Source organism: Uloborus diversus, chromosome 4, assembly GCF_026930045.1.
Source record: "Uloborus diversus isolate 005 chromosome 4, Udiv.v.3.1, whole genome shotgun sequence".
Classification (NCBI taxonomy): Eukaryota; Metazoa; Arthropoda; class Arachnida; order Araneae; family Uloboridae; genus Uloborus; species Uloborus diversus.
Genome location: NC_072734.1, coordinates 109,653,246 through 109,680,798, shown reverse-complemented (window position 1 = coordinate 109,680,798; position 27,553 = coordinate 109,653,246). Strand labels below are relative to the sequence as shown.

General features: G+C 32.3%; 1 protein-coding gene across 5 annotated transcripts in view; it reads right to left on the bottom strand.

Annotated features, from left to right (window-relative positions):
* LOC129220500 (transcription initiation protein SPT3 homolog) overlaps nt 1–27,114 on the bottom strand; it is a 91,054-nt gene extending 63,940 nt beyond the window's left edge. For 4 of the 5 annotated variants that reach the window (XM_054854922.1, XM_054854923.1, XM_054854926.1 and 1 more), the window contains exons 1-3: nt 26,903–27,114; nt 23,303–23,364; nt 6,232–6,316 (exon numbers count right to left, since the gene is read on the bottom strand). In XM_054854922.1, the coding sequence (XP_054710897.1) occupies nt 6,232–6,316; nt 23,303–23,364; nt 26,903–27,013 (258 nt within the window). In that variant the 5' untranslated portion in view covers nt 27,014–27,114. The remainder of the gene's footprint in view (nt 1–6,231; nt 6,317–23,302; nt 23,365–26,902) is intronic. The other variant, XM_054854924.1, reaches the window with a different exon arrangement.
* Nucleotides 27,115–27,553: the final 439 nt, after the last annotated feature.

The following is a 27,553-nucleotide window of genomic DNA, read 5'->3' as shown; positions in this document are numbered from 1 at the left end:
TGAAAAGTATGGAATAACACAAGTACATGATTGCTTGATTAAAACATTCAAAACCTGCAGTTAATCACAATATCCATATATTTAAGCTATTTCCAAAACAGCTAATTAAAAATAAGTGTTTTAACTTTTTTTTTTCATTGTTTCTGGCAATAAATAAAAACTTGGGGTAAAACGCAGGAATTATGACACAAAATGTAAGCTAGGAAATAGTCTTTAATAAAAATAAAATTAACCACGGTTCGCATTGCTGCGCTGGAAAATAAAAATTATCCTATTTTGTTTCTCACGTAATGTTTTAAAAACGGTATAATATCGTACATGTCTTAAAAGAAGGAGTAATATTGCGACCCCATAAGAAACGTTTCACGATTCTATTTGGGGTCAAATTATGCATCGTTTTCCTCCTTAGGAATTTTCTAAAGAGAAATACAGTAAAATCCTATTACAACGCATACTAATGCAACGAAATACTTGTTTCAACCAAATAAATTTCCAATCCCGATTCCGAAATTCGATGGATTTTACTGTATATTATGAATTACATGTTCAATGTGTATCTACCTTCTAAAGAAATTTGACGAGTCTGGCTTTTAAAGACACAAATAATTTTCAAAAACGTTTTTTGAGCTGTGGAAAGCACTTTATGTGTGTACCATTTGTAGTAACATAAAACACATGTAAAAACGATGCAAAATACCTAGTATCTGGAATACGATTTAATCTATATATAAAAATATTTTTCTACTGGAAGGGAAAAATGTCAACTTTTCGCATTCGACAGCATTGTAACAATGTTCATTATATTGTAAATAAACAATTTGACTCAGAAATATTCCTTTCAAATCTATTTCTTTTCAAACCACAAATTTGAAAAAAAGCAAATGTTGCTAATTTAACAGCTAATAGCAGGCATCTACATGGATTCACTTTCAAAAGCACTTGATTCTTCACGAAAGCCTTAGGAAAAGAGGAAAGAAGAAAGGACGTCCAGCGAAGGTCATTGAGGGGAACTAATGAGAGGGTAATAAATCTTACACCCCATTAGCGTTTACCCCTCAAAAAGGGGAGGTTACTATTCTAGGGCGGGGCAAATGCAAAAAGTGAACGTATTTTGAAATTTTTTTCAATAGTTAGAACATGATATTTGTTTAAAAAATGGTCGCATTATTTCAAACAAGATCTCAAAAGAGAGCTGGAAATATTTTGCGTGTCAGGGCGTTCTTAAAATTTCGATAGCACGAGTTGCAGATGTTTTACAGAGCGAAATGTCCAACAGTACCTCGTTTTCGAAGAAATTCATTTTTTCTCGAATTTTAAAAAATCGGAGAATGGACACATCAAAAAAGTAAAAACTAAAAGAAACAGACATGGTCTTGAAAAATACTCAGAAAAAAAACCGGATCCGAAAACTTTACAGGAATTTGTAAAACAAGCTCCAACTTTCCCCATAGGTTAACATTAGATCCGAATCTTTCAGACTCTCAGTGAAGAGCACCCTTAACGCAGCCATGCTAAATTTGATGGTACCTCACATCTCAATATAGTATATATGTTTAAAAAGTAGAAGAGATTTAGTACACGATAATTATATAAGATGTGGTTAAACTTTGCCCTTTGAAATAAACCGTAAATATCAAAATTATCTATGATGTAATTTTTAATAGTAAATACAGACTAAACTTGGAGTGGTTTTGGGATTTGCAAAGAGATTAAATTTTTAAGGGAAATTTTTATCAACAAATAAGAGATTTACTCCTTGTCCCACTGGCATTTGCAAAAATATCAATGATATCGTGCTCTAAATTCTAAGTGAAATCATTATTTATTTTTAATTAGCATGATAAATTAAGGGAATTTTGGGCCCCCCCTGAAATCTTAGAGGAGGGGCCTATGCCCTGTGTGCTCCAGCGGTAATCAGGCTCTGATAGGGTGGGGAAGAAATGTGATCGCTTCAGATAGGGTTATCAGCTATAAAATTAACATTAACGCTAAATAATATTTAGCCTTAAACCTTTTACAGGGACTTAATTGGAAAATATTCCTAACATTTTACCAGCTTGGAAATTTTTGCACCTTTATGGTGTGATGTTTTAACTTTATCTTGAGAAGAAAATTATATTCATTTTGAACTTTTGATGCTAACAAGGGTGCTTGTATGCCGGTTACAAACTGGAATTCCTGTTTTTTGTCCTGTTCTAATACTGAGAATCTGGTATTGTCCATTATGCTACATCTCCCCACCTTCCTTTTTTTTCTTACTCCAAATTTTCGGGAATATGTCAGTGGTTATTAACTCATTGATGGTTTTGAACATCTTATCACGCCCTAGTAAGCATGCTTCAAAAGCATTTTACTCTAATGTTCGACAAAGAACTAAAGAGAAAATTTCTTAATGACTGCCGAAAAACTATTAAGCCAGCTTCTTTATAAACACTAAATTAATTTATGTGTTCTTTATGCATACTGGGCATAAGAATATTGTGCAAAATAAGTTCATATTAAACTTATTATGTAATTTGTTATCACTAGAATGAAGGACTTTTTTAAGCTATAAAATCTAACCCTATTTTAACACTACTATTAAGTCTTAATTTACCCGGTATTTCCGTCGAACATAACCCCCGTGTAAAACAAGGGTCTACTATATAACAGTAAAAAAGTCCCTTAAGAGAAGGGACATGAAACAGGAATATTTTCTGGGGGGTTCCTCCGGCCCCCTTTCACCAGAGAAAATTTAATGCTCCCTAGACTCCCTCCCCCTACCGGGACCCCTAAATAATTTTTGCAAGTTGGCGCCCCTAACACACAGCACACTCATTTTCGAACATTAACAGATCCAAAACTTCTCACAAACTCTCAAAAACAAAAAGGAGTGTACAAGAGCCTGTATGCAACGAACATGAGTAATAACGTAGTTTCATTGCTTGTTAAAGCTTCAAAAATTAATTTAGAAATATGATAAGAACAATCCTTCTAATCAGGGTTGGGTTTAGGACTGTCCGAAACTGGTTTAGGACAGGACAAGTGGTTTTTACCATCTAAAACTGTCCAAAAAGGTCCGAAACTGTCCAAAAGTATGATAAAGCTAAGGTGGTGTAATCTAATCAATTTGTATTTACTGCAATGTTTGTAATTCTTAAATATAGTTATTAATGACGTTTAATTAATGAATATTTGATAACATGTTTCTCCAAAATGTTAATTTAAAAAATATTTTTTTTAAAAATTGCCAATAAATCTCTTATATAAAAACTTCCTTGTTCGTAATTCTTAAATATAGTTATTAATGACGTTTAATTAATGAATATTTGATAACATGTTTCTCCAAAATGTTAATTTAAAAAATATTTTTTTTTTAAAATTGCCAATAAATCTCTTATATGAAAACTTCCTTGTGTAACAGTTGATAGAGTTATGAAAGGAAATTCACAACACTACTAAGACAACTAATTTCAGTTCCATTTCTATTTCAAAGGAATGTTATTAAATGTGCACAAAAATTATTTTTTAAATCATAGATTAAAGAACCAGAAATTGATGATTAAACACTTTATGCTATTCTTTTTTTAGTTTATATTTTTAATATAATATACATTTTGTAACTACGAAAAATTGTAATTTATTGCATTTAAATCAATTATTGCACTATATTTTGAGCACTTTCTTTTCACACATCACATGCATAAATGTTGAAAATTTTGGTTTGTGGAAAAAAAAACCACGCAAATTGAAATTTTTAATGAAGAATTTAATTTTTATGTAACTAGATTAAAATCAGCTGCATAAATAAGTTACAAAAATTCATACTTGAATGTTCACATTGAATAATAGCATTAAATAATAAGAAAAAAAAATTTTGACATATTTTGTTCTATTTTTGATATTTTCTCACCAAATATAGTTTCTCAAAAAATAGTTTTGGCCACTTTCCTACAGTTTTGGACACAAGGGTTTTGAACAAGACAGTAATAACCTTGCCAACCTTGCACACATGCATAAACATAGGGAAATTAGGTTACTATTATCAAAAAATAAAATAAACTCATGCAAGGTGAAATTTTAATCAAGAATTCAACTTCTATGTAACTAGATTAAAATCAGGTGCATAAATAAGTTGAATATTCACATTGAATAAATGTTTAATACAAAACCTTACTTTGATACATTTTATTATATTTTTGATGTTTTCTCACAAAATATAATTTCTCTAAAAATATAGTTTTGGACGGGACAGTAAAAACCAGATTTTTACTGTGGTTTTTACCATAGTGTCCAAAACCTTGCCGACATTGCTTCTAATATCAGAAGATGTTTATTTATAGTAAGAGGGAAAATTAGAGGCATAGGATATTATAAAGGGCAAAATTAGCGGTTGCTATGGGTCGCAAGGCGATTAAATGGAAAAAATGGCGATTAAAAATAGTTATTGGTTAGTCACCACCCAATCATAGCCTGAAAAAAAAATAATAATGACCTTCAAAGTGTACAAATGGCATTAAGTAGTTGATAAAAATCAAAATCAAGAAGTAGCCTTTTCGACAGGGTTGGCAAGGTTTTAGACACTACGGTAAAAACCAGGGTAAAAACCCTGGTTTTTACCGTCCTGTCCAAAACCCTTGTGCCCAAAACCGTCTGAAAGTGTCCAAAACTATATTTTTAGAAAAATTGCATTCTGTGAGAAAGCATCAAAAACAGAATAAAATGTATGGAAGTATTTTTTTATATTGAAAATTTATTCAATGGAGAACATTCAACTTATTTATGCAGCTGATCTTAATTTAGTTACATAGAAGTTGAATTCTTGATCAAAATTTCAATTTCTTTGCATTAGTTTTTTTTTTTTTTTTTGATAATAGCAACCAAATTTCCCTATGTTTGTGCATGTGTGCAAATGAAAGCAGGGTTAGAAAGTTTTTTATCATCCTGCTCAAAGCCCTTGTGTCCAAAAGTGTCGAAAAATATTTCTTGAGAAACTATATTTTGTGAGAAAGTATCAAAAACAGAACAAAATGTGTCAAAATTATTTTTTTGACTATTGAATATATTTATTCAGTGTGAACATTCAAGTATAAATATATATGTAGTTTATTTATGCAGCTGATTTTAATCTAATTATGTAGAAATTTAATTCTTCATTAAAAATTTCAATTTGTATGCAGGAGGTTTTTTTTTTTCTTTTCCATAAACCAAATTTTTCGACATTTATGCATGTGTGCAAAAGAAAGTGTTCAAAATACAGTTCAATAATTGACTTAAATGCAATAAGTTACAATTTTTTGTCATTTCAGAATGAATTAAAAAATATGAACTAAAAAAAGAACAACACTAGTTTTATAATCATCAATTTCTTGTTCTTTAATCTATGATTTAAAAAATTATTTTCGTTAAAACATCATGTAAAATTTATTTTCAAAAATCATTTAAAAAATTAAGCTTTTTTTTTCACCTAAATTTTGCACATTTAATAACATTCCTTTCAATTATAAATGGAACTGAAATTAGTTGTCTTGGTAGTGTTGTGAATTTCCTCTCGTAACTCTGCCAACTGTTACATAAGGAAGTTTTTATGTAGTAGTTATTGCCAATTTCTTTTAGTATAATACTTTTTAAAATAACATTTTAGAAAAAAATATTATAAAAAACTCATTAATTAAACCTTGGTTATGTCTATATTTATGCATTACAAATATAGCAGTCAATATGACTTGATTAGATTACACCCCTTTAACTTTAGCATAGTTTTGGACAGTTTAAGACAGTTTCGGACACTTTTGGACAGTTTTGGATGGTAAAAACCACCTGTCCTGTCCTAAACCAGTTTCGGACAATCCAAAACCCAACCCTGCTTTTCGAACTATTTCATTAATGATATATTACTTACATTAATTAATGTATTTATGTTTATTACCTTGTGTAAATTAAAGACAATGTTTGGAGCAGCATTTTTACTGCTACTTTTAGTGCTGATACCCCCTTGCCTCTAAAGAAGTGGCCACTATTTCAAAAAAAAAAGCCTATAAATGAAATTGTTACTACAGGCTACTGCGATAAATGAATTTCTTTAATTTTGCTCTTTAAATCCGTATCACAACCATTATCAATAATTTTTACTTATTAAGTTCAAGAGTAATGTAATGGGAGGGAATATCATTCAGTTGGAGAGCAACTTAAAATGAGAGGGAATGTCACTCGGTTTGAGAGTAACATAAAATGAGAGGGACTATAACTCACAAGAGTATTGATATAATTCCGCAAATGTTTTGTCATTGTCAGAACCGAAATCCAGTTTGGATCTCTCACATCACCATAGGCATACCTAAGAGAGAAAAAAAACATGATTCAACAAACATAAAACTTGAAATCTATCTTCATACCTATTTCAAAATTAAAATATTTGTAACAAAGCATTAAAAATTTCCTTTGCATTAATTTTTACCTTTTTTTCCACAACTTTTAAAAAGTAAGAAAATTATAGGTATTTTTCAAACATATATGATGACATGTAGATATTACTGGCTGTGATTTTATTGGGTTTTAACTTTTAAAACATGTAACTCATATTCTCTATAGCAGAGTTTCTTGAATTTCTTTGACAGGTGGAATATAGGCACCCACATGTGTAGTTTTAGAGAAGGGGGGGAGGGGCTAAAAAAAATTATGTTTCATTCATGTCTTCAATTTAAAGAAAAAGAACTTTTACTTTCTTCTACAGTTTACAAAGTATTTTGTAATGGCACAAATATGTCGTCCTTAATTTTGAGTGGTTTTGTTGAAAAATATAAATGAAATATGTGATTTCATTTATTGTTTTTGTGCCAAATTCAATTATTTTTTTTCCAGCAACAATTTTCAGTTGCAATTTTGAAGTTAATTGCTTTTTATAAAATAAAATTTATTGAAAAAAAAACTCCATACAACACTCTATTTTCTTTTCTTTTTTTTTAGTTTGATGCAACCAAGCAACTGTCATACTATATCTTTTTTTTTTTTTTTTCATTATTTAAACAAACTCTTATCACAGAAATTTAAAAAATAGTTTAGTTTAAGGATCAAAATATATTTAAGCTTCTTTCAGATATATTTTTTCATTATGATCAAATATTTACTTTAAAATTGGAAGAAATCATTCATTCTGAAGACACTTGATTTTATAAAGTGCCTGATTTTGTAAACCGACATACCTACACTTTAAAAAGTAAGTGGTGCCAATGTCTCAATGCTCAAAAAAAAAGAGAGAGAAAGAAAAAAGAAAAAAAAAAGAAATGAATTACTTTATTCACATTTTAACTGTTTCAAAAGCGACTGGGGATTATGGTCCATTTAGGAAAAAAGAGTTAGTATTAAATATTGGCCCATGTCGTTCTCCAGGAAGATTAAAGAAGCTCTAAATTATAAGCAAGCGGCTGTTCGTCAATTTAAGGAAACTGGTCAGAGTGCAGATAAGCTCCAGTATTGTAAGGAAAGACAAAATTTTAAGTATTTGGTACAGATTCAGAAAAAGGAATTGGAGCAAAGACTAGCGGATAACATTCACAGAAATCCTAAAAGGTTTTTCGCTTACGCTAGTTCTGGGAAAGCTCAAAATAGTCAAATTGGGCCATCAGTTGGTGAGCATGGAAATTTAATTCAAAACAATAGATATATTACAAATGTTCTTTAATAACTTTTTTTCCAGTGTGTTTAACGATAACTGTATCTCAACAGTAGACACTAACAAGACACAAGCTATTATATAGCTAGCGGATTTTTTATTTTCCAGGGAGGAGGTTCTATTTCATTTGAAAAAATTAAAGCAACTAAAGCTCCGGGACCAGATAATATTTATCCAAAAATTTTAGTTGAATGGGCAGAGGAATTAGTGGATGTTATTTTAAACATTTTCAATGCTTCTTATAACTCCGGGACAATGCCAGAAGATTGAAAGCTGGCTAATATTACGGCGCTCTTCAAGAAAGGGTCTAAAGTTAAAGCGGGGAATTACAGACCGCTAAGTCTGACTTCAGTGGTTTGTAAGATTTTTGAAACTTTGATCAAAATTAAGATAGGAATTTCTTAGAGGACTAATAGTCTGTTGACTAGTTTGCAGTATGGTTTCAGGAAAGGTAAATCGTGTGTTACTAATTTATTGCATTTCTATGACAAGGTTACCTTGGCTTTAGATAACAAAAAGTGTGTGGATGTTGTTTATATTGATTTTCAAAAAGCTTTTGATAAGGTACCGCATGTTGCTCTTCTCAGCAAACTAGTTAATATAGGAATAGGAGGAAAAACCTTACTTTGGGTTGGGAATTGGCTGACTGGAAGGAAACAAAGAGTAGTTGTGAGAGGAAATCATTCTAAATGGAGTGATGTTTTAAGCGGGGTTCCTCAAGGATCAGTTTTAGGGCCTCTTCAGTTTATTACTTTTATTGACATTGATGAAAAAATTTCTGGAAACATTAATTGTTTTGCTGATGATGTAAAAGTTATGAGGATTGTAGGGAAAGAGGAACAAGTAAAACAGCTTCAAGAGTATTTAGATCATATTACTAAGTGGGGTATGGCAGTTAATGTAGGGAAATGTCAAACGCTACACTTAGGTCATGGAAATAAGCGTGCAAGTTATTATTTACAGGGTTCGGTCATTAGTCAGGCAGAAAACATTATTGATCTGGATATCTTAATAAATCAGGATTTCAAGTTTAGTCAACAGTGCAGCATTGCAGGTAACAAAGCCAACAGGATGCTTGGGTTTATCAATAGATCTGTCTTAAACAAATGGAAGAAGGTTCTTCTGCCGTTATATAGGAGTTTAGTAAGACCTCATTTGGAGTATGCTGTTCAGTTTTGGTCTTTTTATCTCAGGAAAGATATTTCTGTATTGGAAAGGGTTCAATGAAGGGTTGGTAGACTAGTAAGAGGACTTTCAGATTTAGATTATGATAACAGACTTAGGGCCGGATGCAAGTGAAACGATCACAGGTCGCTCGCTCGTATTTTACGTCATCTGCGATTTGTGCAATGCAAGTTGTAACAAATCTGCGAGCGACGCGGCAAATTACAACTAAACTTTGTGAGAGGGAGAATCCCGCCACAAATAAACTTGCGAGCGTCAATAATGGCGGTTAGCGGATGTTGTGTAGTTGCTCGTTGTAATTTTAAGGTGTCGGAGTTTGAAATTGAACGATAAAAACGATTCAATTCAAATGAGAAATGCTGCTATCAGTTGACAATTTCTAAAGGAAACAGCAAGAGCAGGAAACAGTTCTCGACAAGTTGCTAATTCTAAATGTCTGGTATGTCCAAACAAAATGAGCTGCAAAAGAGTATGCTAGTATACTTTTAAAGTCTACATACTCTATTGCTGACCTTTTTTGTTCAATTCAGCATAATTTCAAATGCCACGGAAAATAAGTTCGTAAGAGTTGCCCTTGTCCAAGGTATTTATGTTATTTTAATGCTCTGCTATTCTAAACATGAGTCGTACTTTTAGCTAGCATATTGTAATAATAAGAATATCTTGGTATTTGTTATTTTGGCAAAAAACTTCATTAAGAAGTTAAATTACTTTGTTTGAAGATATATTTTTTGCTCATTCAAGCCGATAGATTTAATTGTTTACAAAAAGCAACCATACATTTTTTTCCCTCGTACTTTACTTGAGTAAATGTGTATAACACTCGATAACTCTGGTTTTTAAAATTCTACTTAATTCGAAAGTAATCCATTCAAAATGTAAATACGTATATGCTAACAACTTCTATCTCTTGTTTTGACTGTCTAATGTTTTATCTATAATTTGAATGCTTGTATGCAAACTGATTAGCTTCTTATAACTTCAGGTATATAGAAGTCATTAGTTTTATTGAAATACAGCCATTTAAAGTTCTCAATTTGATTTTAATATCATGAAAATTATGGTAATGTAGTCTGAGAATATTGATGATTCCAAATTTCCGTCAATTTCATTGCTGCAATGGTTTTATTTGAATTTTAAAATGAAATAAGGTTAACCGTTCTTTAACTGCCTTTGCAGCTCTACAGTCAATGAGTCAAATGCCTTACCAAGCAGGCACCTTGTTTGAACTGAAGCCCTGACAGGGGAGGAAGTTTTTAAAATTTAGAGATCAGTAATAAATAAGATTACAGTTGACTTGAAAGTTCGAGGTTCTGTTTAATCCGAGGTACAACATTTACATTTTAAATTTAGTTTTTTAGTCGCTCAAAACTAGAGACATACCGAGTAGCACTTGGCCGAGTACCGAGTACTCGGCCTTTCACTATTCGGCTGAGTTACCAAGTACCAATTATGTTTTAAGAAGAACCACCGACAAACATGTGATGAATTTTGAACCTATTAGACTAGTAGTGTTGGCCTCCTTGTCCACATAATAGTTTTTAAAACTAAATTCTTGCTAAAATTTAATTATGCATTATTTAAAAAATTTTGTTTTATGTCAAATATTTTACAAAAAAAAATATTTTTAAAATTAAAAATAAATAAATAAAAGGTATGATTAATCAAGTTGGAATTAAAACAAATTATACCAATCTTATTATAGTTCTAGACCGCCAAACATAAATAATTTTTTAAAGCAAATAAAACAAATGTGCAGGAACACTGTAGACACCTGTTTCTGCGTTACAAGGAATGTCTTTTCAGTGCATAAAATGTGAGCTAAAGAATGTAAAGACATTCGACAAAAAAATCAGACTTTTGTCGGATGCCTTTAAATCCACGAGCTCACATTTTGTGCATTGAAAAAGAAACTCCTTGTAATGCCAAAACACGTTGTTTTATTTCCTTTTACTCTTTAAGCAAAGCTATTTTTCTATTTCTTATAACTAATTTTTGTTTGTTGCAAAAATCCATTTCTAATATAAAAACTCCATATTTTCTATACTTACCTTTTTTACACAATTTTTAATAAATAAGTTTTATTAACTTTGGGGACATAAACTTCATTATTCTCAAAATTTAAATTCAACTTGTAAATGATTGCAGAATGTTATATATGCTTGCACTTTTTATAAATTTTAATATCTGTCTTGGACAAAATTCTATTTTTTCAACTACTCGGTATTGGCCGAGTATCTGATCAAAATTTTGCCGAGTACCGAGTACTCGGTAAATTGGCCGAGTACCGAATAGTTACCGAGTGCTCGGCACGTCTCTACTTAAAACATATTTTCATTAAAATCTGAAAGTAGAAATTTTGCTTCTGTAAAACTAATTAACTTCCAACAGGAAATAAGGAAAAGACATTGAGAAGGTTGTTTCAACAACTGCCAAAGAGGCACGAAATATTTATTAACTAAAAGATATGTATTACGACTCCAAGATATGTATGGAGATAATACCTTGATACTCAAAATTGACATTGAAATTTTCGACAAAGAACATGTTAACATCCCTTTTGGAGAATCTGATTGCAGTAAAAAGTAGGTGCACAACTCGACGCCACATGACGAAAAAAAACACACACCACCTTCGACACCAAAACGAAATTTAAACCTTTCACAACTAACCGTTTTTGTGTTATGCAAGATACATCTCGTAGGTATACACTCTGATAGATAGAGGAAACTTGTTGAAATGGTATCGAGTGCAGTCAAAATACGTGTTTTGGTTGTTTAAAACTGCGCACATAAATATGCAGTGATATCGTGAAAAAATAAAGTCATAATTTGTTTAGACGCAATTAAAGCGAAAAATTATGTTGAAATTTGAGCAATAAATTGTTCGTGAAAATATACTTTTTCTTTATACAAGGAAGTAAAATGTGTCCCTTCGAATAGTGTCAATTTTCAATCTTGAAGAATTTTCTGGATAATCCGAGTTATCAGTAATCGGAGGTGACATGAGCCCTAATTAACTTGGATTTTTGAGACTGTACTGTATTTCTTTTTCATTTCAAGTCATCTAATAATGAATGTAGGGACACCCCATGAGGATCATGCATCGAAACTCTTACTTTTATTATTTTAAATGAAGATTCCCCAAACATTTTTAATTGATTTATTTTCTGATCTTAACCCAAATACGAGACTTCTTTCCTTCCAAAGTGATGTCACTAGGACACAAGGGCGCCCATATAGGGGGGCAAGGGTGGGGCTCGAGCCCCCCCCCCTTTGAAATTAGAACTTCCTTGCTTTTGGTACTTTTTTCTTTGCAAAAATGAAAAAACATTTATTCTCCAGCCATTAATGAATAAGTTATTAAAAATGAAATATTTTAATGACTCCAATCTGTCCTAAAATCGGGTTGCATGCAGAAAATACCCTCCTAACTCATGGGGAAAATATTTGAGCCCCCCCCCTTACAATTTTGCATATGGGGACCCTTGCTGGGACAGAAACTATGCCCCCATAAACCTGCTAATATGATTATTCATTAATAAGTTTTTCTTGAAAGCTGATTATTCAATTTTCAAATTCACCAAGACAATCACTCAATAACCAAAGATTTGAAAACAAATAATTGATTTCGAGAAGGCTTTTGGTCTGATTTTAGGGGTCTTTTGTAACATATGAGGGATGTGTTTCATTGCCTTTGGGGGGGGGGGGGAGATAGACACTACTTATAACCCTATTCAAATAAAACACTTGAAAACAATTATTCGATTATATATCATATTTGGTGACTGGTGCTTAGTCTCCTCGTGAGCAATAGAGCACCCCTCTGCGACACTTTCCCAGAGATCAATTGTATTAAAAAGAGTCAAGATCCCCCTCTTGATTATCCGCGGAATAGGGTGGCAAGGTAACTGCGGATATGCGAATTCGTGGAAAATCTGCAAAAAAGGGTTAAAACGATGCTAATGCATGCAGTAGCTTAAGAATATTAATAGCGCTTGTATAATTTATACTATGGCTGAAACGATAACAGAGTATGTAAAAAATGTATGTCGCTCATTATTGCGAATGAGTTACCGAGCAAATAGTACAGATGTAACTGAAACTGATCAAGCAAGATTAACCAAAAATGCATAGGAGAAAATAGGGAAAATTTTTTGCACAAGACTGATATTGTGGTCACCTGTTAGCATCCTCCTATTTTTACTTCAAGAACTACTAATGGCAGATTAGCCATGTCGCAATTGTTAGGAGTCCCCACGGAACAATGTACATGATAAATGCTTTACATAGTTTTGTGATAGACAACGAGCCCCCCCCCCCCAACTTGTAACTTTGCTACTAAGAATTATAGCACTAGGACCCTTAACAATTGTCTCTTGTAAATCCACCCATTTGCACACCTATAATACAACACCGCGGCAAGTCAAAAATTGTTGATTTTGAGTAATACAGACGTCCCGGATTTTTATTAGTTCCATTAAAATGCAAGACCAACTACAAATGAAAAAAAAAAACCCTATTTTTGAGATTATGTCAGTGTGTTACTATAAGAATTTAAGCTAAGGCGTATTACATTTAAATTGATTTTTCTCAAAAAGTAGATTTTGAAGATGTGGCAGTGTTGTACTAGGTATGTGATATGATAATTCTTGAACACCTTTCACGAAAAAATATACCGTTCAGTGGTGTTCTCCATATAAGCCATATGCTCTCAAATATTTTTTAGACATACAGCGTATACCCTCAAGCGTAATAAATTTTCATATTATAACATACTATGTATATGATCACATACACATATTGTACTTAGTGGATTACGAAAAATTGACGAGAACATCACTGATATCATTTGACTACCAAATCATCCAAAAGAATTGCTTGATAACCAAGCACTTAACAGCATATATTCTACTACAAAACTATACAACTAAAAATTGAAGAAGCAATCATTTGATTATAAGACCATTCAGATCACATGGTGTCCATTATTTTAAGAATGACTGAGCACCCCTTAAAAAACTATTGATCTGTGTCCCCAATAAGATTCTTGTTATAAGGACTAACACCACTAATAAATTTCAACAGCGCAGTCTGCATCATGACCCCCTATGGGCACCCCTGCAACTGAATTTCTTAAAAAGTCAACCATTTGAGAGGTCCATTCAGTTCTGAAATTGATCAAGAAACAACATCCTTGATCGGTTGACGTATAGAGAATTGCGAAGTCGATTGCCAAAAACTCGGATAAGTGATAAACGAGAACATGAGATGTGGTACTTGAGAAGTTCATTGCTTAGGAATTCATAATCGAGTGCTCGAATGATCTGCAAAAATCGAGTGATTTGATTATGAAAACTGGTTATGCTCATTTCCTCTTCCCAAGGTAAGTAAAACACATGGTCGGTTGATTAACTTGAGAATTATATATGTCAACGCTTGTAGGTTCATCTAACAGTAATTGCACGGCCTAATTAGTGAATAAGGCATGGCCTAGGAAGGTCCTCCTGCTTTTTAGGCGCCCCAGGTGGCTAAAATTGTTTGGTTTGACTACAAGAGGGGGGGGGATACAAAAAGTGTTTGACTTAGGATCCTCCCAACATTTTAACGGGGGCCCTGGTTAATTTTTAGAATGGAAAATGTAACATATTGTATACTAATGAGCATCGACTTGTAGCGCATGCGCGGTTGCCAATGCTTTGGCTGGGAAAGTCAGTCCATGGAGTGTGAATAAAACAGTTAGACGTTCATATTACTTTGTCCTCCTTATTTTGGTATTATCATTCCACACACGTTGAAGAACCCAACCCTGGATGTTTTCTAACTATATAACATGGTGGCAGCTCACGGAACAACAAAGTGGAAATTGATAACAACCTGTTAAGTGCGCTCAACAAATCTTGATTTGGACCTTGCAAAACTGTAAGTAGAATTTTCTTATTTCGAGATGGAAGCCAAATCGCCTACAGCATTATGCTTGGAAGGTAACGTTCCAGAAAATTGGAAAAAGTTCAAACAGAGATTTAATTTTTATCTAGAGCAGCGGTTCCCAACCTTTTTCTCTTTGCGAACCCCTTGGAACAGGCAAAAAAGTTCGCGAACCCCCTGATGTTGAAATTAGTAACATGTAAGAAACAATAAAAAAACAGCATGTTTGCTTTCCATTTTTTGCAGCATTTGATTGCAATAAACAAAAATATAATTGTAAAATATCATTAAGTGCAAACATTAATAAAAAGTTAAAACTACATCTACAAGAAAAATTATAAACAAGAAGTTTTATAAACCAACTATTTTTTTAAGCATACTTTAAATTGGGGAAAAAATCCTTAATGCGATATTTGTGGCTGTTTGACGGAACAAAGAAACTGAAAGTTTGGTTCAATGTCTGACAGTTTGAGTCTTAAATCAGGCTCTGCATTCAATCTGCTTCGGTATTTATCTTTGAAATAAGTATAGGAGGAAAATCCTTTCTCGCACAGATATGTTGTACAAAATGGTAATAAAATTCGGGTAATAATTTTGGTAATAATTTTTTGGACAAAACGGTATAGTCATTTCTTACACTGAGCCAGAAGTCAATTAACGAGAGCTCTTTAAAGGTAGTTTTCAATGAATTATCACAGGATAACTCGATGAGCATTTCCTTTTCAGGTAATGTCAGGGTGTTCTCTAAGCATGGATTTCCTTCAAAAGGATTGCGTATCCAGTTGTTTGAGAGAGGGACGTTACGCCTATTAGGAAAATACTCGTCAAAAGTTAGTTCAAGATGTTGCAGATGTTCACATACATTTCTTTTAACGCTTTCATCAAGTTTCATTGAGTTTTCTGATAAAAAACTACTAAGAGAAGTGAAACAAGAAAACTCACCCATTTCCAGGCATTGGATCCAGAAATTCAATTTTTTTTACCATAGCTTCAATTTTATCATATACAACGAAAATATTAACAACTGCACCTTGCAAGGATAGATTTAATTTATTTAATTTTGAAAAGGTGTCAGCTAAATATGCAAGCCTTTGCATCCAAAGAGGATCGAATATGCAAGTGGACAAGTGAAATGGATGATCAACAAAAAATGCTTGGACTTCTGACTTCAATTCAAATAAGCGTGTCAAAATTTTGCCACGGGAAAGCCATCTAACTTCTGTGTGAAGAAGTAACAGAAGGCACAAATTTCCACTCTAGTAAATAAGACGTTTTGTACGTAATTTTATAATTTAATTTTACATCTATTCAATGTGGATAAATTCTGAGAATAACTTGCTATTACTTGTCTATAATTTTATTAATGGGTCATTCATTTCTCGTTGATCTCTTCCTACTTTCCTACAATATACAATTTTCTGATGATTTTTACGTATTTTACCCTACTAAAAGACCAATCCATTTTATTAGTAACAATAAATAGTTAATTATATAATTATTGGTTTTCAAAGTTTGAATATTATCTTCTTCATTTATCATTAAAAAATATACCTAACATAATTATAATACATTTGCCACATCATTCATAAATGCAAATTGTTCTCTGTTCTTTCTCCATACTTGCCAAATCAGTAATTCTGCGTGATACTGTGTTGTTTGATAGCGGAACCAGGTCAATTTTTTTTGCTGACTTTTCTCCCAGCATACACTTAGCAATATCTTTAGCACACGGTCCAATTAAATTTTCTGCAATTGTATGTGGCTGTCCAGATCTTGCACTTCTATAACTGACTCGATATGAAGCTTCAAGGGCCATTTTACTATCTTCGTTGGATTCTAACAGGAACGTAGAGACGCTACACTTTTTATTATATTCCAATTTTCTTTTAAAATATTCGATAGGTTTGTCCTTGTGTGTCGGATGCTTTGTTTCGAGGTATCTTCTCAGAAGTGACGGTTTCAAACTGCTGTTCGCTAGAACTTCGTTGCAGAGAAGACAAAGCGGTCTAGGTTCAGACTCTTCTCCAATAAAATAAAAGCCCATTTGTAAATAGTCACTGTCATATTTTCGCTTTTTTCTCCCCTAGTTCACTTTTCTGTTTAGTCGGGGGAGGCGGCAGTTCATTGCAGCTATCTATTTCAATATCCTGTGTTGATTCGAAAGTTACTGCTGATGTTGAGGGTTGATCGATTGACTGCTTGTCCATTTGTCGCTCAACCAAACTACCAGTTTTCAACCATCGATCCATAACAGTAGAAAGTTATTAAATCATAAAAATTACCAACACGATTATAACTTCACAAACAGAGTAGCAAGTTCACGTAGCAAAACCAATTGCAAACAAAATCACTTGTTTTCAAGCATCTCTAAAGTATCTCTAAATACATCTGTTAACAACTATTTCCCCAGAACTATGAGCATGCTGATGTTATATATTTTTGAAAACGAACAGATGGGTAAAATCCAGTAATGAATTTTAAGTTTGGAGCCTTTTGCTGTCATGTCTGCTATTCGATGACTGAATTCGACGGAAATTCCCGAGTTATATTTCAACCAGATTAGAAATAATAACCCGTGTGATGCATTGTTTTAGAATTCTTTATTTTTTTCGACATATGTATATTATGTATATTGTTTGATTGACTCCACGCGATGGCGCCTTTTTAAGGTCATCGTGATCCCCGCCACAGCTTAATACAACGTTTCTGCATGGCGCCTCGCAATAAAGAAGGAAGGATATCTCTTTTTTTTGTCTATCAAAAAAAAAAAAAAATGAGAAAATTTCTTTTTAACCAAGATTATAAAACCGCTGAAAGATTTTTTTTTTTTTTTTTTTTGAGCTTAATACAAGAGTATGGCGCGTTTTCAAATTAAAAAAAAAAATTTGGCAACTATTTAGGTGGAATGTTTGCAATTTTTAGGCAGGAAAAATGTATTGCGCCGAAATTTTCCTTGGGGCCCAGCTACTACTCATGAACCCCTGATTATGAACTTCAATTGAGACCTCTGATCTAGAGGCAACAGAAAAAACAAATAAGGCGGATAAATTAAAAGTAGCATTGTTGCTAACATGTATGGGCGAAGACTGTTTAGATATTTTTAATAGCTTTGGATTAAGCTCCGCGGACTCTGAGAAATACGACACTGTACTAAACAGTTTTGATAATTATTTCGCACCGAAGAAAAATACAGTTATAGCCAGATACAAATTTTTCAATTGCGTTCAGGGGGAAAACGAAAGTGTTGATTCTTTCGTGACGAATTTAAAGGTTTTGGCTAAAGATTGCGATTTCGAAACGCAGGAAGAAAATTTAATTCGAGATCTTTTAATTATTGGCATAAATGATGTGGCGGTCAAAGAAAAACTTTTGATAGAATCGGATCTAAATTTAGAGCAGGCCGTGAAATATTGCCGTGCTAAAGAATCGAGCACCAAGCAAATTCAACTAATGAGTCATGCGTCTTCGGTCCTTGCAGTAAAAGAGAAAAAGAATTCAAGCGCTTCTTTAGCTATTAACAAGCGTGCGTCATCGAAAAAGAAAAACATCGTGGATCATTCCGAGAGTGAAAGAAAGGCGGAAGTAAAAAAGAAATGTTCAAAATGTGATTCTTATCATCGCTACGGGAAATGCTTCGCTTTCGGAAAGCGGTGCTACAAATGCGGTAAAGAAAACCATTTCGCTACTGTTTGCAAGAATAAAAAGATAAATTTAGTGGATAATACAGATGACTCTGATGAATATGAAACCGATAGTAATGAAATTAGTGTAGCATCGGTTGTTGACGGAATCAATTCCGAGTGGAAAGAAAAAATACATATTAACACCACTAAGGTATCTTGTAAAATTGACACGGGTGCGGAGGTCAATATTCTTCCACTATCATACTTTAAAGTAATTAAAAGAACTGAAAATATTAAGAAGACTAGTAAAATTTTGAGATCGTATACAGGACATTCTTTAAATGTCATAGGAACTTGTGAATTTTTGTGTAAATATGGCGATAAAGCTGAAGTCTTGGAATTTTATGTTGTTAAGCAAAATTCGAGTATTTTAATTGGCTTGAGTTCTTCTGAAAAGTTAGGATTTATTAAAAGAAATCAAATAATTTCCGTTGTTGAAAATGTTGATTTGTTCAAAATGTACAATGATGTTTTCACTGGCAGTTTGGGTAAACTTTTGTATACGTATGACATAAAATTAGACAAAAATGCAGTTCCAAAAATTTCTGCACCTAGAGTTATACCAGCGTCTTTAAAGGGAAAAGTTAAGGCAGAGATTGATAACATGGTGTCAAAAGGGGTACTTGAAAAAGTTACTGAACCAACAGACTGGGTTAACCCTATTGTTGTAGTACAGAAACCAAACAAAGAAATAAGAATTTGTATGGATCCCAGAGGCTTAAATAAGTATATTAAAAGAGAGCATTACCCAATACCAACCCAGCAAAGTCTTTTTTCGGAATTGGAGGGAGCTAAATTTTTCAGTGTCTTGGATGCCTCAAGTGCATTTTTACAAATTCCTCTAACAGAAAAAAGTTCTAAATTGTGTACCATTGCCACACCTTTTGGACGCTATAAGTTTTGTAGATTACCGTATGGATTAAGCGGTTCACCTGAGGTGTACCAGAAAACTATAGAAAATATATTTATTGATATAAATGGTATTTTAATATACATTGATGATATACTTGTGTTTGGGAAAACTCAAAAAGAACATGATGCCAAGTTAAAAGCTGTTCTAGATAGAGCTCGAGAGCATGGTTTGAAATTATCTAAAGAGAAGAGTAAAATTGGAATGGATTCTGTTAAATATTTGGGTTTTGATTTATCGAAGAATGGACAGTCTATAAATGAAAACAAAATTAAAGCTATAGTAGAATACGGCACGCCAAAGAATAAAGCAGAACTTCAAAGATTTTTAGGTATCATTACATTTCTAGGAAAATTTATACCAAATTTATCCGACAGAACAGGTATATTAAGGAAGTTACTTGGAAAGAATGTAGAATTTGTATGGAGTTCAAATGAACAAAGGGCCTTTGAAGACTTAAAAAAATGTGTTACAAACTCTCCTGTTTTGTCTTTCTACAACAAAGATAAACTCTCCACAGTGTCTGTAGATGCAAGTCAATTTGGACTGGGTGCTGTTTTGATACAAGAGGGTCACCCAATTGCATACGCGTCATCCTCATTGACAGAGACACAACAACGTTACAGTCAAATAGAGAAAGAACTGTTGGCAATTTTAATTGGTTGTAAAAAGTTTCATTATTTTATCTTTGGAACTAAATTTTTGGTTGAAACTGATCATAAGCCTCTAATAGACCTATTGAAAAAGCCTATAGATAAGTTGTCCCCAAGACTACAGCGTATGGTTTTAGAATTATTTAAATATGATTTCGAACTAAAACATGTACCAGGTAAAAAATTATATATCGCAGATGCATTGTCTAGGACACCGTTGAAAGGTAGTGAAGATACTAGTTTTTTAGAGGCAGGAGCAGCAGTTGTTCATACAGTCCTATCAGCTACTGATGAGAAGACCGAAGTTCTAAAGATTGCTACTAGAGATGATCCGGAGCTAATTTTAATAAAAAAATACATTGAAGAAGGTTGGCCGCAAAGTTTTAAACAGATACCTGAGAAAACTAGAAGCTATTGGGACAAGAAAGCAGAACTTCACTGTTACAACGATTTAATATTTCTGGGAAATAGATTAGTAATTCCCACAAAGATGAAAGCTGAAATTTTGCAGAACCTACATTCAGCCCATCAAGGGATAACATCTTGCATAAACAAAGCTTCAAAAAACGTATATTGGCCAAATTTTTGTGAAGATATAAAAAAATTCATTAATGCATGCACAATTTGTCAACAACATCAACGTGCTAATGTAAAAGAAACTTGACTACCATACAGTATACCAACACTGCCATGGGAGGAGGTAGCTATTGATTTCATGTATCTACAAAAACAGACTATCTTTTATGTGTTGATTACCATTCCAAATTCATAGAAATTAAGAAATTGACAAAGAAAACAGCAGAGCCAGTTATCAATGCACTGAAACAAATTTTTAGGACACATGGTATACCACGCAGGTTGCATTCTGATAATGGTCCACCGTTCGATAGTAAACTTTTCCAAAATTTTACTAAGTCGTATGACATAGAGCCTGTAACATCGACACCTAAGTATCCAAAATCAAATGGAATGGTAGAGAAAGCTATTGGAACGATGAAATCAATTTTACTAAAAGTTATTAGAAGCAAAGGAGATCCCAACCTAGCAGTACTGGAATACAACAGCACTCCAAAATCCAGTTTGTTATCACCGTCAGAAATGCTTATGGGACGAAGACTTAGAACTGTAATGCCACAGAAAACATCTCTTCTCACACCAAAGTTCCCAACAGATGAAACAATAAAGATTTTAAAAAAGCAGCAAAATAAACAGAAAGAATATTATGACAGATCAGCTGTAAAACTGTCAACTCTAAAGAAAAATCAACCAGTTTTCGTACAGCTAGGGCACCGAGATTGGGCCCCAGGGACAGTTATAGAAAAGATAAATACACCCAGATCTTACTTAGTGAAAACAGCGGCAGGAAGTGAACTTAAAAGAAATAGAATTCACCTTAGACCAGATGAGAGTAAAGAAAACATGGAGTTGGATGTAGATAAGGAAAAATTAAAATCACCATCCACCCAAATAGTAAGGGAGGATTCATCTGAAAATCCAACTGAGACTCTACCTGATAATGTCTCAACCCCCAAACGAGAAAAACGCATAATAAGAAGACCCCTCAGGTTCCAGGACTATGTTTAAAAAAAAAAAAAAAAACTTTTGACATTTATTTTTCTTGAATATTTTAGTATTTTAGTATATGTTTAAATTGTGATTGTTTTAGTAATTTTTGCACTTATTTGTCTTTATCATTTTAATCTTTAGTGCATGCTTAAATTGTGTTTGGTTTAAATCATTTTTTTTAAAGAAAAAAAGACGTGCCTCCATATACTGTGAGCATCGACATAGCATCTGTTTTTAATGCTTTGGCTGGAAATCAATCCATGGTGTAGATAAACAGTTGATCCTTATTACTTTGTCTCCTTTTGTCAATTACATTTAGAAGAAACCTTGGATGTTTCTAACTTCTGTGAAAGGAACTAAAAAATTTGTCCATGGGTAATGAGTTAACATCGTGATTTTATAAACATTTTTGCTAGTAAAACAATGCGATACTGAATACAAAGTTTTTCAATCAAGGCTCTTATAACTCGAACTACTGGACATTTACGAGCAAATTATCACAACATGGATGAGTAAATTACTGAGTTTATCATAATGTGGAGTTCATAACATGGGAAACAAATAGCCACTTTTCTTAACAATTAAGTAGAAGATCATCATCATTATTTGTAAATATACAGTGAACCAGGCGTACCCATTTTCTACTAAAGGCAAGCCGTTACAAAATTGTTTTATAAAACGGCGGCGATAATGATTGTATTAAAGGATGACTTTAACATGTTTTGATATTGTAGTGATTCTGCTCTCCCAGATTTGCTTTTAGAAAGTGGCTAATTTTACAACCCAGTGATTTTATAAGTGGCGGTAACTGTAGTTATGCATACCTGAATTTCACACATGTTTGTACTTCATGCTTGCCTTTCACGACTGGCTAGAGGTCACATTAAGTGCCTTTAGTTTTCAGATGGCACCAAGACCTTCCCTATTTGCCCAAAATGCCTTAAATATCAAGTCTTTCCAGAGCACCTCCTAGACCGTGTCAGACTATGCAGAGATGACATCTACTTCTCGTCGATGGAGGTTTATGACCTTTTAAATGTGAATGTTTTTTTAGCTCTGGTATGTCTTTGTCCTACCAGGTGGTAGATAAGTAGAAAAGGGTTGGGGCTGAGTTCAAAAGACCTTTAGCAGAAAAGCTAAATTTGAAATTAGAGCTTTAGTAAAACGCTAAAACGTGGAAGGTTCACATATAATTCTAAATGCCTCGATTTGTTTCATCTTTTCAGCAGTTAAAAGCTAAATTCAAAGTTCAACCGTGACATCTTTAAAGAAATGAATGTGCAGTACCTATATTTATTTTTAATGTGAAATAACAAAATTAGGAATGCATTTATTATTAAGAAAACACAAGTTTTACTTTTAAAAGTATACTCCCCCCTCCCCAAATACATGCAGTGGGGGGGGGGACATAATGCTCATCAAGACTATGTGTTGTTGAACCTAACAGTAATTTTAACATGCTAGCTAAGACTTTTAATAAGATTAAGCATCCCCATGCTAGCTTCAGATCGTGCATCATTAGGCATTCACTTAGTTTTTTACTTGAGAAAAATTCGAAAATGACTTGCTTTATTTTCGTATTTTAGTTACTTTTTTATCATTTTGAGAGAAATGCGACTGTAGTGGGAACCCTGATGTAGAAAATGACTATTTATGGATTGACATCATAATAAGAAATAATAGTTACATAATGAACAAAAATAAACAGTGACAAAAGAATAACTTACATTAGAGCCCGAATCTCATTTGAAAATGTAGTATCAAAGTCATCTGAGAAAATGTCCTTTGACTAAAAAAGCAGAAAATAAACCATAACTTTATGGAATTAAGATTTTTTTAGTAAATTAATAAAGTTCCTAAAGGTTGGTTAATGAGATCAAATAAAAAAGTGGTTTTCTTTTTTGAATCATTAAAAAAAAACACTTAAAGCAACAATTCAGATTACAAAATAGGCTTTTAGAATCAAACCAGACTTTCAAAAGTTTTTTTTCTCCCTTTAATTTGATACAGTCTGAACACCAAATATATCGAATGGGCAATCTGCCAAATTAAGATGATTCCAATTGCAAGGTTGGGTTTTGGACTGTCCGAAACTGGTTTAGGACAAGGCAGGTGGTTTTTACTATGAAAACTCTCCAAAAGTATCTTAAACTGTCCAAAAGTATGCTAAAGTCAAAGGAGTGTAACCAAGGTTGGCAAAGTTTGGGACACTACGGTAAAAATCCTAGTTTTTACCATCCAGAAAAAATTGTATTTTGTGAGAAAACATTAAAAACAGAATAAAATGTGTCAAAGTAATGTTTTATATTGAACATTTATTCAATGAGAAAATTCAACTCATTTATGCAGCTGATTTTAATTTAGTTACATAGAAGTTGAATTCTTGATTAAAGTTTCAATTTGCATGAGTTTATTTTATTTTTTATTTTTTGATAATTTTAACCAAATTTTTCTATGTTTATGCATGTTTGCAAATGAGAGCAGGGTTGGCAAGGTTTTTACCACCCTGTTCAAAACTCCTGAGCCTGAAAGGGTCTAAAACTATTTTTTGAGAAACTATATTTTGTGAGAAAATATCAAAAACAGAACAAATTGTGTCCTTTTTTTTACGATTTAATATATTTATTCAACGTGAACATTCAATTATAAATATATATGTAAATAATTTATGCAACTGATTTTAATTAGTTACATAGAAATTAAATCCTTCATTAAAAATTTCAATTTGTATGCAAGAGTTTTTTTTTATTATTATTATTATTATTGACCAAATTTTTTGACATTTATGCATGTGTGCAAAAGAAAGTGTTCAAAACACAGTGCAATAATTGACTTAAATGCAATAAATTACAATTTTTTTTAGTTTAGTTACAGAATGTATTATATTAAAAATAAACTAAAAAAAGAAAAACATAAGTTTTAAAATATAAGTGTTTAATCATCAATTTCTTGTTCTTTAATCTATAATTAAAAAAATAATTTTTGTTAAAACATTGTGTAAAACTTATTTGCAAAAATCATTTAAAAGATTAAGCCTTTTTTTTTTTTTTTTCACTTAAATACTGTACATTTAATAACATTCCTTTGAGTTATAAGTGGAACTGAAATCAGTTGTCTCGGTAGTGTTGTGAATTTCCTTTCATAACTCTACCAATTGTTACATAAGGAAGTTTTTATGTAATAGTTATTGGCAATTTTTTAAAGAAAAATGTTTTTCAAATGACCATTTTTTACAAAAATATTACCAAATACTCATTAATATCTATATTTATGCTTTACAACTATTAGAGTTAAATACAAATTGATTAGATTACATCTCTTGGGCTTCAGCATAGTTTCAGACAGTTTCTGACACTTTTGAATGGTAAAAATCACCTGTCCTGTCCTAAACCAGTTTTGGACAGTCCAAAACCCAACCTTGAGTGTAACCTAATCAGTTCGTATTTACTGCAATATTTGTGAAACATTAATAAGTTTTAATTAATGAGTACTTGATAATAGTTTTCTCCAAAATGTTCATTTAAGCATTACATTATACCTATTTAAGCAAAATTTTCAATAACTGTTACATAAAAACTTCCTTAGTATAGTTTAACTCTATTAAAAAGTAGAGTTATGAAAGGAAATTCACAACACTACCAAGACAACTAATTTCAGTTCCATTTATAACTCAAAGGAATGTTATTGAATGTGTAATATTTGAGTGCAAAACAAAGCCTTATTTTTTATTTGTTTTTGCATATAAGTTTTACATGATATTTTGACGGAAATTATTTTTTAAAACACAGATTAAAGAAGAATAAATTGAAGACTAAATATATACATGAATATTTTAAAACTTGTGCCATTTATTTTTTTAATTCTTATTTTTAATATAATACATTTCTGTAACTACAATAAACAAAAACTATAGTAACTTGACAATTCATAGAAACAAATTGGCATTTTCCTAAGGTATTTTCGTGGTAATTTAGTTTAAGATCATGAAATGGCACCCTAGTCAAGAGAAGAAAGTCTTTATAAAGTATTAAAATACTATCAAACATATACATTTTTTTCCTTCATTTAAAAAAATTGTCATTTATTGCATTTAAGTAAATTACTGCACTATATTTTGAACACTTTCATTTGATCACACGTCTAAATGTTGAAAAATCTCATGCATACAAATGGAAATTTTTAATGAATAATTCAACTTTCACCATGTAATTGGATTAGAATCGGCTGTAAGTTACATTAGTACTTGAGTGTTCACCATTGAATAAATTTAAAACATAACTTTGACACATTCTGTTCTGTTTTTGATAGCTTCTCACAAAATAGGTTCTCTAAAAATATAGTTTTGGAAACTTTTGGACAGTTTTCAACTTTAGACAGGACAGTAAAAACCACGGAAAAACCTTTGTTTTTACTGTAAAAACCTTGTGAACCCTGTCCATTTGAATGAATCTAGCAGCGGAAAAGGGAAAATAGTGATGGGATATTGATGCACACGTTTTATAATGTCACTAGGGCCTTATTAGTTTATTGCATTCTTTAAGTTGAAAATGAGGGGAAACCAAAAAGCAGAGTTTCCACTCCAAAATGGAAATCAAAATGAAGCACTTTAAAGCACCCTACTTTTTATCCAACAAGGGTGATTTCTTTGTGTTCTTGGTTAAATCATAATATTTGCATAGTTTATGTATTGTCGTCTTTTAATACCTGGTTCCAGAAGATCCCAGTAACAAATAAGAAAATATAAAGTTTAATTGAATGAATTTTAAAAATTTGAGACAACAGCTTTTACAAACATTGAGAACAAAAATGCAAAATTTAAGCTTAATGCAGGATTGAAATTATTAAACAAATGATCATCTTATACTTAGAGATGGAAATACTTAATGATGTTTCAAACAAAAGCTGTAAAAAATAACCTTTAATTTTCTTGTTTACCCATAAGAAACTGATTTTCCTGAATTCTCAACAAATATGTTTTGGAATTAAAGGTGATTGCAAACATTAACTCTTTGTCCCTTCCACGTTGTCCAATTTATTCATATTTGAATCAGATTCGATAATAATCCTATTTCTCAAGAACATCAGATTGCTCTCTCTAATAATGGATTATGCGACTGCCGCGCTGCCAACTGCGCTACTGAGGCACAAGAACATCAATAACAGTTACTTAGTTTATTATTTATTTCCCAAAAGATTTCATCTTAGTTCTTCGTAACTTCAACTGAAGAATTAATTTTGTAAATGTGCACTCACCAATAACTGAGCATTTGAAAATTACGAATTCAATTATTAATTTTTTTTCATTTTTAAAAAGTAAGAAAACTCACCTTGATTTCCAGTTTGCATCTTTTTTCAGTTAACCAGTCTTCATGTATTCGACTAATAAAACTAGCAAACAAGCTTGGTTTTTCATCTGAAGCCGAATTAGTTGGTTGCATTTTATACGAAAAAATTAGAGTTAACGAACAATATCATTTCTGCTTTCAATCGCAATTACAATAGCCGGAACCTGTACTTATTTTAAATTCGCTGCCGTCGCTTTCGCCATGAAATGCGTGAAACATGAAAAGAAAATGAGAGAAATGGACTCTAGGTATCTCCTCTCCGATGTAAATGAGAAGAGAGTTTACGGAGGCCTTTTAGGAGGCCTTTTTGGGTCGTGCATAATAGGAGTTGATTCCCTTTGCCTTTCTTTGTGCTAAAAATCTTTCTTGTGTTGCCTTGCCGGATTCAGCGCAATGGTTGGAAATAGAGTCTGAAAACGTAGTTTTCAGAGTTGCGACAACGCGGTATCATTTTCCTATTGGTCGAAGACCGCCTGAGGCAGTGTTTCTTCTTCTCCCGTAGGATTAACATGGAGCGTATGACAGTGCTGTGGAAAAACCCAGAATCTGGAAAATTAAAGGTGAGTCCAAGATTTTAATGCTCATATTACTGTTCTACAATGTTCAAATTATACGTGTGTAGCTTTACTTGAG